Source organism: Carassius auratus, chromosome 44 (assembly GCF_003368295.1).
Source record: "Carassius auratus strain Wakin chromosome 44, ASM336829v1, whole genome shotgun sequence".
NCBI lineage: Eukaryota > Metazoa > Chordata > Actinopteri > Cypriniformes > Cyprinidae > Carassius > Carassius auratus.
Window position 1 is genome coordinate 8,255,168 of NC_039286.1, and position 17,519 is coordinate 8,272,686.

Sequence of the window (17,519 nt, forward strand, 5' to 3'; positions counted from 1 at the left end):
CCATCTGACAGCGTGCTCTGCGATGTGATACACAGACATACCCAAAATCACATTAGCAGGTGCCCACAAACCTCATGCAAGCATTGAATCACAACCGAGACCCGGTGCACAGCAGGAGTTTCCTCCTCTTCTTTGTCTTTCTCTCTCTCTCTCTCTCTCCCTGTTGCTTTGGGCTGAAAATGGCAGAATAGATAAGAAGAAAGTGCTTTCTGTTGTTATCATGGAAAAACACATGCACAAACATGGATCGAGCATCATTCACGTGATTATGGTATGTGCAGATAGAGAATTTTTTCCATTATGGAAGCATTACCCATCAGTCTGTTAATCCCAGGTGTCTGATGTATTCTTGTGGCTTAGCAAAACAGTTGTATGTAGAGGTGTATTTAACATTTGGAGGAAGCTATCTGTTGACATGAACATGAGTTGAGATGGAAAACAGGATGCAAGTAGACTTACAACAAAATTCATGTAAATGCATATCAAAACACCACCTACAGAAATGTGTGTCTGGATTATATATTGGTTTATTTGGTATATTTTCTGTATGCAAGTTTAATTATTTCATTAAAAAACACAGCAAATGCACTCGTTTTAAATGCACAATAATCTATAAAGGTGCCTTTCCAAGATACATTTAGCTACTTTTATTCAGCATGAATGCATTAAATTGGTCAAAAGTGACAGTGAAGACATTCATACTGTTTTGTGTTTCAAATAAAGATTGCTCTTTAGAACTTTCTATTCATTAAAGAATGCCGAAAAAAATAATTAAGCATCTTAAATATTAAGCAAGGGAAAAAAACATTGATTATAATAATAAGAAATTATTATTGAGCGCAAAATCACCGTATTATGTAATAGCTGCTGAAAAATGTACTTTGCATCACAAAAAAATTAATGTATTAATAAATGCAATAATATTTCAAAATATTACTCTCTTTACTGTATTTATAATCAAATAACACCAAACATTAAATGTTCTTTCCAAACCTATTGAAGTTAGTTAGTTTTGTTAGTTTACATTTATTCTCATTTATGGTATTTAAATATTTTTCAAAACATAAATCTCTACTTGGGCTGATCATGCTCACATTTAGCAACAACTTGTTTCTCCCCGAATGAAGAAGAGTGAGTAAAAAATAATAATAATAATAACTTGGATATTATGGTGTAGATTTAACACTTAACACATGACTTTACTCTAAACATGACAGAATGCATCTGATTATTATATAAAGTGTGTTACTCGTCATGTTTCACCATGAGAACACATCTCAGACCTTCATAGGTTCAGCTGTCTCTCACATCCACGCTAAAGTCCTTCGGTGAACATGCCGTTCTTCTGAATGTGTCACATGATGCGTTGCTTCACGTAAACATCTCTATTCAATCCAAGCGTGCACAAGCCTGGCTTCTAAAACAAAATCCATTTTCACTGTGAAATGTAATAAAAGCAGTCTGGCTCCAGGATATGTTTGTCTGCTCGGAGACTTTAGGATTATTAGACGTCAGCGTCGAAGCACCGCCTCGAGAACGTGCAGGTTATTTTGATGAATGATGTGAAACAAAATATAAAGGTGACAGAAAGAACGACCATGACATGCAAACACCACAGCACACGTCACACTCTTAATGCAAGAGAAGAAATCACTCTCTGACGAAGATCCTTTCTCTGACAGTTAAGCAAAACAATGAGAAAAAATTATAAATGAGAAAACAGCATGCATTTAAAGATGTAATGACATACTGTAAGTATGAGATATAAGAGGGCAGAGAGAAAGCAGAGATGAGACAACATGAGTTAACTACAAACTGAGATAATGTGGATAGTGTTATAGCTTACAGTAAGCGTCAACATAAAAATGAGGGAGGAAAATTAAATGAGACAACGGAATAAATGTGTACGTGATATATGAGTGCATGAGATGACAGAGAATGTTAATGTGAGAAACTAACAGGCTGAGACAACGTGGAAATGAATTGAGATCACATAAGAAAAAAATATTTGCAGGCTGTGAAAATCTATTTGAGGCAAATTGACAGAGTGAGTGTAAGTATAGATATAAGAAGACAGAGAGAGAATGCAGACATCACAGTAAATTAGTTAAGAGACGGTACGTTTAAGTAACACATTTGCAGGCTGAGATAATGCAGTTTTGACGGCAGAGAAAGACTAGACGAGACGGATAGAAGTGAAGGAACAGATTAAGAATGAAAATGATCAGACTGAGATACTGAGGTGAGAAGATGACACGAGAGAAGAGGGCTGAGCGAATGAGGAGAAGAACGGAGACTGTGAATTAGAAATTATAAGGTGGAGACAATGATGAGAAGAGATGATGCTGATTCTCTATAGAGCTTAATCGTTCTTCTGCTTTGTCGTATTGTAGTTTCTAATTGTGTTTGTTTTTAACTGTATCGTACAGCACTTTAGATCAACCATGGAGTTGTGTTAAATTGCTTTATAAATAAAGAAAGAGAGAGAAAGGGATTCAGAATTGATCGATAATAAAGAACATTTAAAAATACAGAGTCATTCATAGAGAGTCGCTTCGTAGAAAAATTTCAAATGGTGATTAATTAAGCAAAGAACACTTTATTCTTACCTTTATAGTCTGTAAAGTCATGGTACCTATAGAATACTTCTGTAGCATGATAAATGTCACTTTTGAGCAATGCAACGCATCCTTGCGGAGCTAAAGAGGACGTGCAAGTAATTCGCAAACTGAGTAGTAATGATACAATAAAGAGAAATGATGATATGAAATAGAGAAATAAGATAAGACGAGTGTGGGGAGCAGTAAAGCAGAATGCAGGAGAAATAAGGAGAGGTGAGGAGCGATTGTGGGGATTCTGTCCAGATTTGAGCAGATAGAGATGAAAGCTGCTCTCTGTTTGTCAGATGCAGCTCTAATTCTGGCTCTTTTAATGAGTGCATCTCAGAGCTGCCTCTCATGGAAACATGTCACTTTGTGCAGCCCTTTAACCCTCAACTCTCTACCTTTCCTTTCCTTTCTTTTCCTCTCCCTCGTTTCTTCTTATGTCTTGACAGCTCATACCATCAAGGCAACTTTAGCCGCTGTAGCCCTTAAGCAAGCGTCTTTGGTCAGATTGGGAGAAGGGGGGGAAAGATATGGAGGACCAAACCGAAAATAAATGAAAAATAAAGTGTATAAAATTGATGCAAAAAATAAATATGCAAATAAATACATGTGGTAATAATATAAAAATAAATAAATGCATAAATAAATAAATACATTCTATAAATGAAAAGTCAATGGAAAAAAATATAAATTAAGAAAAAAATAATAGAAATTAAACTTAGGATAAAATGTTAATAAAAATTAATTATCTTTGATTTAATAACTTATATATATTTATTTTCTCATTTTCCCTAATTTTTTTTAATCTATATTTTTTAATTTATGCAGGTTTGGTCCTCCATAGATAGAGAAAATAAATGTAAAAAAAATAAATAAATAAATAAATTGGGTTACATTTATTAAAAAAAATGAATTATCTTTGTTTTATTAAATTATGTATTATTATTTATTTATTTTCATATTATTCCATTCGTTCATTCATGCATGCAGGTTTGGTCCTCCATAGCTAGAGAGAACTGCAGTGAACCGAACAATAAGAATAATAACCTCCAGACAAGTAGAATAAGATTGATGCCTGGAGGTGTTTGGCAGGACGAGGCTGAGACTACAAAAAGTGTAACTGAGCGACTCGGTGTTCTCTGGAGGAATTACCGTGCTGCGAGGTGAAGACGTGTGCCGGTGACACCGGGATTCAATCTCCCGCAGTATTTACTGTAGCTCCACTCAAGCACAAAGTCCACATCTGAGCGAGCAATGCACGGTGGTTCCTGCTTGGATTCGGATTCCGTTCATGATCCGGATTCTCACTTAGGGAATACTGCAAGATGGTGCATAAAATTAACTAAGAGGATATAGGGCAGATGCGTGCAGAAAGAGAGAAAGAAAAGGACTTTTCTTATCGCACCCCTGTGGCAGGACTCTATTCAGCTCCTCGGGAAAGTCATTAGCCCCTGAAGACCTCTCAGATTCATTATTTCTCTGTCATCTGCTGTTTACAATCCGTCCTCGTGAGAAGAAATGTGAACAGCTCCTGCTAAGCTCTAAGTTGTGTGGTGACAGAACGAACACAGCGTGCATCTTATTTGTGTGGTCACGTTTTATTGACTGTCTCAAATCTGTTGTTTATTTCGCATTTGTAGCTGCACGAGCCAATTTCGATAACTCTGCTGTTATTATAATGTTAGTTGTGTTGTTTGGATACAGAGGCTAATAACTGTAGGCAATGCTGATCCCAGACTTAACATGTTAAAAAAGTCTGTAATACAAAAAAGTGAATAATTCTCTTCTTTTCTTTTGTTGATTGATTAACAGATGATGACAGACAGCAGCAGGTTTATGAATGCACAGATCTAGATGTGTATGTGATTTCGGGTTCATATGAACAATTATACTGTAAACATTATTATTGTCTGTTGTTTGGATATGCCTAGCAAATTTCTTTATTGTTTGTTTGCATCTGTTTTACTTGACGGAGCAAAAACAGAAAATATATATTGTCAAAAATAAAGTTGCTCAATATTAACAACTTGTTCTCTGAAATGTTAAATACATACATATTTACATCTACTCTACAGATGCAGTGCATACTACATAAGGAGGAAAAAGGGAAACCGGATATGGATATTTTAATCTAAGATGCTCCGGGCATTTCAGTGAAACTATGTCCTCATTGTTCTGTGGAAATGACATCATTTCTCTGGGCCTTTGTCACATGACTTCATTTAAAGGAAATGATACAATCATATCCTACAGTGTGTTGACACAGTACACAAAGAGCAAATGATGCAGCATAAACCGCTATGATATACATGAATCCGGTGCATTCCATGACATTTTTCTACCTCATGTTTCGATATTTTTGTCAACCCTGTTACTCACACAAGTATTGTTAGATGCTATAGTTTAATTAGAATGTATATGCCACTGAATGATATAGGCATTAGCTCAATAATATTCAGAGGGTGATGTTTAAAATGTTTGAATTTTACACAGACAATCATTAAAAACAGGGTCAATCCTAATCACGGTCAGCCCTGTTACTCACATGTCTCTAAAATGTAACAGGTCTGATGATTTCAAACAAATTCGATCAGATTAGATTCAACTGAATTGTCATAATAAAGAATACAAGTACAGAGCTAATGAAATGCAGTTTGCATCCAACCAGAAGTGCAAGAATATAGTATTTTATACACATAAAAGTGCAGAGTAAGTGAAGCTATGATATACGGAGTGTACAGTGGAGTTGCTATATACAGTATTGAGCAGAGTATGTACAGAATATAAATAGGAATGCAATGTTATATATATACATTATGAACAGCAGCAAAATAAGACAGTGGTAATAAATACACTTGTTGAGTGTACAATAGTATTGTTAAAATTTGCTAAGTGCCAAATATTAGTCAAGTTCACAAAAGCACATATTGTACACTTTGAAAGGATTTTACTGTTAGATGTTGATTATATTAAATGAAAGAAATCATTGTTTAAATTTACTCTTTCAAAATTGTAACAGGATTGGCATTGCATGATTACAGGGCTGACATGAAATCAGGGGACACCAATAAAATCATTTATATTTAATTGAAAAATGCATACGTACGACAAAGACATATGCAAATGTGATTTTTTTATATATATAATTTTGGCTTCATTTGCAAAATAAAAGTCCTGCTGAATAATCTAAATCATAGTGAGCTACAGTACTTGTGGATCATTGTAATTTTTTTTTTCCCTGACGGCACCCATTCACTGCAGAGGATCCATTAATGAGCAAATGATGTAACGCTAAATCTGTTCGGACAGTAAACAAACTCATCTACATCATGGATGATCTGAGGGTGAACATTTTCAGCTAATTTTTACTTTTGGGGGAATAATTTATCTAAAGTGTTTTACTGGTATTAAAATTGAATTGAAATGTTTTTTACGTTCCAGGCTTTAAGTCCCGTTTCTGGGCTATAAATCACGTGATATTTTTCAGTATCTTTCAACACACTCATCTCCTTCCACCTCCTGCAACACAACAACTATTATATTACATCAATTCTTTTGTATATTTAACAAGTTTTTATTTTTATTTTAATGTAACCCGTATCAGGTAACTACTGTATTATGATCAAAGTCTTACCGTACAGCAGCTAAATACTTGTTATGGAATGGCTGGCTCTCAGTGTATTCCAATAGTTTATCCCAGTAAAATGCAAGAACTCCAGATGCAGTTCTATGAAATCCACAGTCCGAAATTGCAGGTCACACTTTACAGCCAATATGATTAACAAACATTACAACTAAAAAGTATTTGGGGTAAATTCAAGTGAACTATATTAATAAAAAATCAGTATACAAAATAATACTCTTAATGTACCTCAATGTTATTAGAAACTCATCCTTCTCAGTCTGCCTTTCTAAGGTAGAAATTTCCACGGCCTTCTCTCTGACAAGTTGCACAGCCATTTCCACTCTAAAAAGCATAACCGAGACTATAAAAATCTAGATTTGTCATCTGAGTGTATTTTGATATTTGAAATGGACCGTTTTAGGAACAGCTGAATGAAAGAATCAACTTGAATGCAAGAGGTGTCATTGATTTTGTGTGCTTTAACACATCAGTGCATGACAAAAAAAGATCTTACTCTTCAAAAAAGTTGATTGATGTCTGTCTCCCCAACTTCCATAGCAACTTTTAGGATCTTAGCCACTTGTGGCTGTGCCCCCCTGTTATAGATCACAACAAAGAAAACCATTTCCAGTTAGCATGAACACTAATAAGCTTAATATTAAAAAAACATCTTCATCTGAACTTTGATTGATAAAAAAAATCTAAAGATTAATAAAACAATGTTTACAGTATTTTACTAGAAATTAGCAGCTAAATCTATTATTTCGTTATTTCAAAGGGAAAGAAATAGTTTGTAAGAAACAATGCATCATAACAACTTAGACAGAAGGTAAACGAGGAGCCCCAAGGGATCGCTGTAGATTGGTGGAGCTCCTGGAAGGTAGTTTGATTCCACATATCTGCATTAAACAAAACTATATTTTAGCTATTTAGAATTTCAAACAGAACCTGAGAAGATTATCTGCATTTTAGAGGTATTGGATTTGAACAGGGATGAATATTTTTAGTCATCTTGCACAAAAAAAATAAACAAAAACAAAGAAACACCTTACTTCCAGAGTTCCACCACTTTCTCCTTTTTGAAGATCCCTTTGAACATGCCTAATTCTCTGTAAGAAGACCAGAACATATTCATCAGTCTTGTGAAATGAGACAACATGTATTTCAAGATATCTCAACAAAAATATATTCAGCAACAGACGCATTCAATCCTATGCATATCAGCATGCTCTGCATGAACTCATTTACATGTTGTAAAAATTATAATAAAAAAAGTTATACAATAACATTAATTAATTGGATGAATGGTCTTCATACCGGTCAATCCAGCTGTTGCTGGGGAATGTCCCTAAGAGCTGAAACATACCATCTTGGTAAAGTGTACCCAGCCTGTGAAAAATCCTGTTAAACATGCAGAAGGGGAAAAAAAGATGATAATGGGATGACAGGAGTTCCTTAAACCTAAGTGGATTGTGTTCAGCTTTATTATTCATTATTTAAAAATTTGTTTTAAGTTCAGTATACAATATGGTTATAAAGTGCAAAAGGTCTTTTGTAGCCAGTGGATGAAGTACTCACTTCAGTGCTACAAGGAAATGATCACGTCCTTTAGCTTCTTCCTCAGCACTGATATTCTTGATCATCTCCTTCACAGAAATCCACAAGTCTTGCAAATCAGTACTGTACAAAACAGAAAACAAGGGCAGAGAATTTACACTCCTCATTCCATGTGTTCACATAAAGAAATTTTCCATATTGAATTAAGAATTATTGAACAATACGAATTTCTCTGAATTAAGCATTGCACGGTCCATAAACGTGGAAAACATGTTGGTAAATTTTTCTGCCAGCACATTATCCTTTTTTTTTTCATTGTTAACTTTTTCAAAGTCATTGTTAACTTTACATCATAAGTCTCTGGTTTTACCCTGTTTTTTTTATCTTATTTGTTTCCACAACCTCTTCTGCTGCCCCTTTTAAATTGTCCAAGTATTTCAAAAACGCTTCAGCTCCCAGCGTGAAGAGTTTGTCTGTCATTTCATAGTCCTCATCCGTTAGGCTGACGTTGTCCACACCTGTATAAAAAAATTAATCAGCTAAAATATAAATGACAGTATAATATTCAATGATTATATAAAGTCCAACCAAAGTACGCATTTTAATATCACATTTATATTTAAATAACCATTGTGAGATTAATATTATCACTTATTCAATAGAGCTGCCATGTCTAATGAGAAATCAAATACCACATCTGATAGAATTTAGGTATATAATATCAGGTATACAGTATAAGGTATATATGAAAACAGGCATTAGCTTACCTTTAAAGAGCAGGACAGCTAAGATCAAGACAGCTAGTGACTTATTCATTTTCTTGCTTCTTTTATCAGACCAAAAAACGAAATAGCAAAGAGATCACAGCATATTCACACAGGACTTAAACATCAAGTAAAAAACTGGACTAAACTTTATCTCTACTGATATGAACTTTCATCTGTGTAAACACACCTACTGAATTTACCTTGCAGTCTGTCTGCTCTTACAACATGAGAAGTGTTTCAATGTCCACTCTGAAGGTCACAATAATAGTGCAGACAGTGCCTCTTTTCAATTGCAAGTTTATCATTAGCAGTTTTGGTTTAGGTTTTGCTCAATATGTTAATATTTTTAAATAAGTCAATATTTTCCTTAAAACACAAAAGCAAAAGAAACTCTAAAGCGAGTTAACAAGAACAGTTTATAGTAGTGCATGTATGTACATGGCCAACTATGACAGTAACTATAGTTTTGACAATGCCAGATTACAAGAACTGATGAATGATTTGTGCAAGAATTGCAATCTGTCTATATTAAATTGAATGTAGGCCATGAGTTTAATGCACGTTGCCAATAATGTAGATCATTGTGAAAGTCCATGGTGTGTGTCTGTGTGTTTTTGTCCAGGTCAATATTTCTTCAGTCAACATGTGTTTTTATAATCAGTAACTCATTAGAGCATAAAAATGTTAAAATCAGGGGCCACTCTTGCAATTAATAAAGCTAAAATTGCTACACCTAGATCTCAGCTCATAAGTCTCCTTATTTAAGAGAGTCGGAGATGTCTCTCAGTCTGACCTAGGAGTAACATGATGACTGTGATTTGTTTGAACCAGCTGTTGGAAAAAGTGCATCAGACTTGCAAAATAGTGGATAAATGTGATTCATAATTGACTAAAGTAAAATCCATCAATATATGCATTTAATGAATTTCTTTAAACTAATTTGAATGAATTCAGTGTACAACATCATTATTAGTCAGGTATAGTTACATGTGCAATCTCAGAGTGACAACTAAAAGCCAAGTTGATACAGTAGTCAGGTAAGGGTTAATGTACATGCAGCTGGTTGTTATTGCTGCATAAACCGGTGGTCAGGACTGAATGCTGTAACGGTCAAGCGGTCAGTTGTTTGAGTATTGTAATCGACAAGTACTCCGTATAAAACACTTTTCAGAAATTCATAGTTTCATGTGTGGTGCTTTGAGAGATTCCTAATGTTAATGTCCAGATTAACTAAAGTAATGTGATTTGCAATTTCGATTTCACAAAAACAACACAAAACTACTCCGAACAAGTTCTAGGTGCATACAATAATTCTACAGATTATTCTAGCTCTTAAAAATTCTGTATCTCTAAAAATAAGTATTTTATGTTTTCTTTTTATAACAGGAAAATGCATTTATATAATGCACATTTTCTGCATGATGCTTAGAGTGCACTTATATTTAGACTGTGCCGTTTTTAATATGTACATTGATTAGAGGACAACGTTCGGCAAGAATATTAACAAATACAGGGAATTAAAATTGGCCTTCTCATTTCATTCATCAAACAATAGTAAAGTAGCCTGTGACTAAAACACCATTTGATGTGTTATTATAAATAATGAACAAATGTCATATAACAGTGTCATTTCAATGCTATTCCATCATACCCCTGGCCTTGCACTTAAGTGTTAACACATGAAAATTGATCCAGATGTTATTGATATCAAGATATTAGACTGTTTTTATTATAAAATATGTAAAACAAATCAAAAGAAATGCAACAAATCATGTTTTTAATGAAACCAAAGCATTACAGTGGAACTCGATTTAATCAATGTTCACTAATGCAATTATTCTAGTATTCCTTCAGAGACAGATACACATTAACAGCAGCATCTTAGTTAAGTACTGTTAATACATTCCTGGTTCGATCCTGCTTATTGCAAGCAGTTGCAATCTTGACATTGCCTTCAAATAAATATAGTTTACTCCAACAGGAAGTCCAAGGCCTCATTAAATCTGACCTTTGTTTGATGCATCATCTTCATGGAGAATCTGAGGGAAAATGTATGTTATGAAGCTTACTGATTGTACTTGACAATATAAACTTGCAAGATAAACTGATACTAATTATTAATCTTTTATTTAAACAAAAAGTAAGGTTTGATATGGTTTCTGTTGAAATGCAGATATGGTAAGAAAATGATAATCTTACAAAACAGTTGGATCGATCTTTTCATCAAAGCCGTCAACGAGATCAGTATACTGCTTCAGTTTGGCCAGGATCTGGTGAATGGCTTGAACAAGGTTTCTTTTTAATTGAAAAACAAAAAGAGAGCCAGTCATATATGAATATGTTTTTCGAAAAGATTTTTGAAGATTTAAAAACTAAACATATTAATTAAGAACATGTCTTTACATTTGAATAGTTTCAGATTTACAGCAACATATTAACAAATAAATACTTGTCCTTGATCTTTCCTCTTACTTTGGTGCTTCTTCAAGCTGCTTTCGAGTAAAAGCCTTACTTTTCAATAACTCATTAATAATGGTATGATTCCATTTGCTGGGAAATATAAAATTTCATGTTGGTTATTTAATTCATAAACGAACAAAAATCGTTCACAAGAACATGCTAAATTTCAGCAAACAAATGTGATTCAGAACCAGTGTTAATTTCGTTGACTAAATATTTTCGTCATTATTTTCGTCACGAATATATTTTTGCCGACGAAAACGAAACGAAAACTAAAATAGAAGGCACTGATGGAGACTAAAACTATGACTAAATTGATTGACATTATCGTCAACGAATAAAGGACGAGACGAAAATAGACTGTGACGAAAATCAAATCAGCAGACGGGAGAGATGCGAGGAATGAGCAAAAGAACCGGCAAAACAGAACAGACTGCATGAGAGAAGAGAACGAATCAGAGCCTGACTTATTGAGACGTGAAGCGAAGGTTTTCAGTTTTTATGAGCTCACGGGAAGTCGGCATTCGAAGAGGTGATAGGGACTTTAAGCAACAGCCTCTGGTGGAACGGCAACGCCATTCTGGCGTTGTATTGCGCCTGCGCGAATTTAACTGCTACTTTGTGACGTTCTAATTTAACGGTCTACTACGGGAGAACAGCTGATTTGCCAGAGTCGCTACAACGTGAGAGGTTAGGTAAATAAATGTTATGTTTTTAGACTTATTTACATCATACAATATTAAAAACTCCTCTTCTGACAAAAGATTGTCATTTAACGCCAAAAGCAATCCTTCTCTTGCTTTTTTAAATTATATATTTTTTTGGATCTCAATAAATGAATTAATGCTGCGTTGCGCTGTTCTGTTTTACCGTTGCTTAGTGACTTTTACGTTCTTGGCTACAGCGGTGTGACGGCAAACTTCCGGTCGCTGTAGCCGTTCCATTCGCAGCTGTTGCTTAAAGTCCCTACTGTCTAAAAGAGCGACAAAATGTCCACAGCTCACTTCACGTTTGACGACGAACAAAACAAAACAAAGTGTAAAGCACGCAGAGCGCTCATTCGTGGCAAGAACACAACCAATTTGAAAAGACATTTACAGACGAGCCACCCGGACATTTTCTCAAATGTAATTTCACAACGATGTTCTTTTGTTTATTGAGCTAAGCAAAATTGGAATAGTGCAGTGCGTAGATGTTGTAGCATTAAATATTACGAAGTGAAAAGTACTGTAAAATAGCCCCTTCTTCAAATTAGATGCGAGCACAATACACGTAATATCATGATAAATACATTTGATTAATACTAATGTTTAGTATATTTTATAATGTTCTACTTGTTGACAATATCACAAATATTTCTATATTAGTCATGTGAAACATGAATGTTCACATCCTATCATTATACATACAAATCTAGCAATATTGTAGTATTTAAAACATACAATATTGCTAGACAAATGAATACCTTATAAAATCTTGTTACTTTTTTTATCCACTTAGCTGCCAACTTATTAAATATTTACTTTAAATGTATGCACTTATTGTTCAGCTCAGCTGTAAGCTTTAAGGTCCTGGACCTAACGTTATTTTTCTTTTATTGATGGTCAATTGGCAGCTAGTTATTGTTTACATTATCATGACAGTGTTTGTTGCTGCATAAAAGCTTTTGAATCGAAATAAAGACACAGTTGTGTTGAAATAAAGTTGAATTTGTGTTTTATATATTTTGGTTAAGTTTGTTTCCTATACCAGCTGTAAAAAATTGTCTAGTAAATCTGTTATTGATTTTAGTCTTATTTTAGTCGACTAAAATACCAAGCAATTTTAGTCGACTAAAATACCAAGCAATTTTAGTCGACCAAAATAAGACTAAAATTAAAACAAATCAGATGACTAAAACTTGACTAAAACTAAAAAGAATTATAGTCAAAAGACTAAGACTAAAACTAAATTAAAATTTTGTGTCAAAATTAACACTGTTCAGAACCAAGCAGTTCAGATTTCCAACCTCACCACATTGAATATATAAAATATAAAAGGATATTATAAAAGGACATTTCTTACCTCTGTGTTTGCTGGTATGCAGTCTCATCAAAATATCCATGTTTTTCTAAAATAGCACTCCAAAACAATAGGACAACTGCCCTAATTACTCTATAGCAAATAGAAAATGATTATGAAGAGGAATAGATTATATCAAGAAAGCAAAGCACTAGCCTTCTAAACAGAAATGATAAACAAGATAATAAAAACTTAATATATTCACTTTTGCAAAATTATTTTCATGAGGGTTTTTCAATACATTGTCTTACCGCAAAGGCAGTAATAGTTGGTTATCTTCGCTATTTGATGTCTCCTGCTCAATGAATAAACCAAATATAGAAAAAATGAAACGAATGATTTCTTCTAATAATGTTTTTCTGCAAGATAGAAAATAACAAATAAAAAGTCTTCATATTTGAATATTTACATAGTAAAGTATGGTCAAAACCAGATGTTTTGTGTGTCTTACCTGTTATAGGAATTATCGTTCCCTTCAAGAATAAGAGTTATGTCATTAACTCTGTGAAGAAACCTGTTGATCTCAGTGATCCCAAAGCCGACGTCAGACAGTTTTTCATAAACCGGAAGAGAGTAAACAACAGCGCTCTTGACAACAGCCCTGTGAAACATGCACAAGAAAATGGAGGGATCAATTTGTTTTAAAACTTTAATCAGTCATTAATGTTGCTTTAGGTATTAAGTTCTGTCAGATGTTTATTAAATATATCTTCATGTTCGTGTAATTCATCTGAAAGAACACATGAACAGCTTTTGAAACATGAACTGCAATTCCCTTCAGGGTTACATATTAATTTACCATAAATAATGTGGTTTCATTTCATGCAGTACCAATCCATTAACACAGTTTCAAATTAAATTTACCAGTTGGACTGACTGAATCTGTTCAAACCCAGAGCTGCATTTCCACGATTATAATATTCCTGAGCCGCGGCCTCAAAGAATTTACCAAAATAATGTTCAGCCCATCTACAAAACAAAAATGGAATGATTAATGAATGATACAATGCAGTGTAAAACCTTGAAAATTCAACTGCTATTCAGTTTAAGAATCTAACATACTAACAGTGGACCATTATAGTTGATAATGATAATTATGAAATCATTTGAGTAGCCAGAAAAAAAAAACATCCTGGGATTAATTACATATTGACACATTTATAACACATTTTGAGTATCTTTCTTCCTTACAACAAACATCCAAGTCTTGTATCTGAGGCTAAAAGCACATGATACTTTTCACTTGTATTTCTCAACTCTGTTAGCTCTGTCCATTGCCTGTAAAACACACATAAAATATTCTTTAATGCTTATTTTACTTCATACTTTCTGCTATTTGTGCAGAACTGGACTGTCGTCTTACTTCATAGAATCCATGTACTTTGCATGGAATGATGGGCTTTCAGTGTGTTCCAAAACTTTATCCCAGTAAAAAACAATCAGTCCAGATGCAGTTCTAGAAAACAGAAAAAAATGTAATTAGAAATTTCTTTTAAACAGATAAAGTACAATATTGAAGTTAACAAAGGTTTTAACCTTAATGATACAAGGAAATCATTCTTCTCTTTTTGTCTTTCCAAAACTGAAATTTCAAAGGCTTTCTTTCTAATCTGATCCAGAACCATCTGCACCCTTTGGACGAGACAACAAGTGGTTAAAATGACACCTTAACAAACACATTTTTGTAATGGGCTTGTGTGCATTTTAGCCCAATTCTTTACATTTGGAGGACAATAACTCAGTAAAACAGCTCTTACTCATCATGAAGTTGGTTAAAGTCAATTTTCCCAATCTCCACAACAGTATCCACCCCAGCTTCAAGCATGTTCACCAGCTGGGACTTCACCAATCTGTTAGATGCCAGAGATACACAGTGTCACCTTTTAATACGCTACTTTAAACAGTTAACTAAGTGAAATCGCTTTGTAAAAAGTAAATACATGTACATGCTAATTATTACAGAATCTAATCCTAATTTATTACTGATAATGTTTTTAATAAAATATATAGTGAGGTCATACGCCTTAGCCAGAAGGTGACTGAAGAACTGCATGGGTTTACGGTAGAATGGAGGAGCTCCTGGAAGATAGTACGACTCCACTTCTCTTTAATAAACAAGTCACATGAATAAATCAAGTTATGTGCAGATCTGGAAGCCCATTATGTTCAGTGCACACACATATCTTTGACCAGGACTTTGGCAAATCAACACTAGAGTTGTCTATCCTCAGTGAACACATGCTTACTTCCAGATGTCTGGAATTGTCTCACTCTTTACGGCCTCACGGTACATCTTCCTATAACTGCAGAGGAAAAGCACATTTGCAGGTAATATATTAGTCATGAGTTTCAGTGAACTGGTCAGAAGTAAACAAGATCAGTTAAGGTCTTGAAAATGTGTAAAGCTCTTACGGTACGAAAAACCTGTCAAAGACATCCTTAAATGTTACCAGAAATGTACCACCAGTAGATGCCAAAAAAACTCTGTGAATCAAAGAACATAAGCTATATATAAATAATAACCATAATATATATTTCTAAATCACCAATAAAAATTCATTACATACAGTAAAATAAGACTTATTTTTTCTTTATTAAACACGTTTGCCAAACTATTCTTATCATTCTGAGAGTATGAAGAAGTTCACATAACAACTATAACAAGAGCGACATATATATTTGCACACACACAGGTGCATCTGAATAAATTAGAATGTCTTGGAAAAGTTCATTTAATTCAGTAATTCAACTCATATTGTGAAACTTGTGTATTAAATCAATTCAATAGACAAAGACTTAAATAGTCCTTGGTTCTTTTAATTGTGATGATTTTGGCTCACATTTAACAAAAAAACACCAATTCACTGTCAACTAATTAGAATACTTCATAAGACCAATAAAAAAATTTTTTTGGGAATTGTTGGCCTTCTGGAAAGTATGTTAATTTACTGTAAATGTACTCAATACTTGGTAGGGGCTCATTTTGCTTTAATTACTGCCTCAATTCTCAAAAAAAAAAAAAAAAAAAAAAAAACTGTAGGCAGTTTAAATGCTCAGGACAAAGGGTTCATTAACAACCATCACAAAACAGCAAAGTTACAACACAGCATATTAAGAATTAAGTGTATATATAAACTTTTGAGAATCATGTTCTTGACTTGAGCACAGAATAAACAATGCTATCATGATTAGACAGTAGTACAATCACCGACTTACGTTGGTATTCGAGATGAATCATCCCGGCTCTCCCTACTCTCAACAGTTTTCAGTGATTTTGCAAGCTCTCTTAATTTTTTCATGTAGTCTAGAACACTGATCCTGTAAAAACACAGAAGAAGAAAAAAAGAGGATCAGGCAACAGCCAAACCAACAATTCAATAGCAGTACATAATCCATCTTACCTTGCTTTTCTGAACTGATCATCTCTCACAAATTTCTCTGTCGTGTTTCTGACTTTCTCCAGGAAGTCTAAAAAGACTACAGTCCCAGAGTTGATGATTTTTTCATCATTTGATAGTTCAGCACTCTGCACAGCTTTAAAACAAAGACAGAATCAAAAACAGAGAAACAGAATGAGTCCACAACACACAAAGTCAACTGGTCCAGAGCTACTGCTTTTGTCTAATAAAATTCAGTTTAAACATTGGACCACAAAGACAGTAAAAACAATGACTTTACCACAGCAGCAGAGAAATGCAGTTAAACTTAAGATGGCCAAAATCTTATTCATGCTTCTGTTTTATGCTGAAAGAGGAAAACAGAGAGGTTTCAGAACGGATTCAGAACACCAAAATCAATGGATGTCTATAGTTTGTACTCAATATAACAGACCACAGAAGCGACAAATACTTACTTTTGAGTCTGTGTGCATATGAAATAACCCTCTCTGTCTGACTCTTGCTTAAATGGGTCATTACATGGTCACCTGTTCACAGTAGAGTAAATGTGTGTACAATTCAAGAGGACAGAAGGGCAGATGCGGGACTAAACAAACATTCTGTTAATATTTGAGTGTTTCTGCAATTGCTTGTTATTGAAAGTGTAATTTCAGATTGAATGTCCACAGACAAAATATTACAAAAAAAGTTAAGATATTGCAGAGAGAGGAGCCTGAGCCTCTCATTATTAATAATGTGCATATAATTAAAACTAGCAAAACTACCATGAACAAGATAATGTTGCATGTTCTGTTGCATTATTAACGACAATAAAATAAAATGTTTCAGAATAAGTCATAAATGCTCAAGGTATAAAAAGATATTAAATCATAAATATCTGAAAAATTATAAAAGGCATGTCAAAGTAAATCTTGTAAAACTATAAAAAAAAATAAAAAAAATATACAGGCATTGAATGATTTGCCAATTAGCATACAGGCTGATGATGAATAAATATACATTTCACTAAATAAAATAAATGCATTAAAAACAAAAAAAAAACAAA

The 17,519-nt window shown here is 33.8% G+C and overlaps 2 protein-coding genes across 2 annotated transcripts; both read right to left on the bottom strand.

Annotated features, from left to right (window-relative positions):
* Positions 1 to 6,065: 6,065 nt before the first annotated feature.
* On the bottom strand, positions 6,066 to 8,731 carry LOC113062370 (uncharacterized). The gene is made up of 10 exons (XM_026232189.1): positions 8,556 to 8,731; positions 8,159 to 8,306; positions 7,810 to 7,911; positions 7,549 to 7,632; positions 7,284 to 7,340; positions 7,047 to 7,130; positions 6,746 to 6,827; positions 6,478 to 6,573; positions 6,241 to 6,333; positions 6,066 to 6,125 (listed from the first exon to the last, which is right to left on the bottom strand). Exons 1-7 carry the CDS (start codon positions 8,602 to 8,604, stop codon positions 6,749 to 6,751), a joined length of 603 nt encoding a protein of 200 aa, XP_026087974.1. The 5' UTR covers positions 8,605 to 8,731; the 3' UTR covers positions 6,066 to 6,125; positions 6,241 to 6,333; positions 6,478 to 6,573; positions 6,746 to 6,748.
* Positions 8,732 to 10,315: 1,584 nt separating this feature from the next.
* Positions 10,316 to 17,030, bottom strand: LOC113062365 (uncharacterized). Its single transcript, XM_026232179.1, has 18 exons — positions 16,930 to 17,030; positions 16,755 to 16,820; positions 16,478 to 16,610; positions 16,293 to 16,394; positions 15,489 to 15,560; positions 15,323 to 15,379; positions 15,098 to 15,181; positions 14,834 to 14,926; positions 14,613 to 14,708; positions 14,440 to 14,532; positions 14,268 to 14,354; positions 13,941 to 14,045; positions 13,528 to 13,677; positions 13,328 to 13,435; positions 13,080 to 13,169; positions 11,028 to 11,105; positions 10,755 to 10,850; positions 10,316 to 10,594 (listed from the first exon to the last, which is right to left on the bottom strand). The coding sequence occupies exons 2-18, from the start codon at positions 16,804 to 16,806 to the stop codon at positions 10,525 to 10,527; spliced, it is 1,566 nt and encodes a 521-aa protein (XP_026087964.1). The 5' UTR covers positions 16,807 to 16,820; positions 16,930 to 17,030; the 3' UTR covers positions 10,316 to 10,524.
* Positions 17,031 to 17,519: the final 489 nt, after the last annotated feature.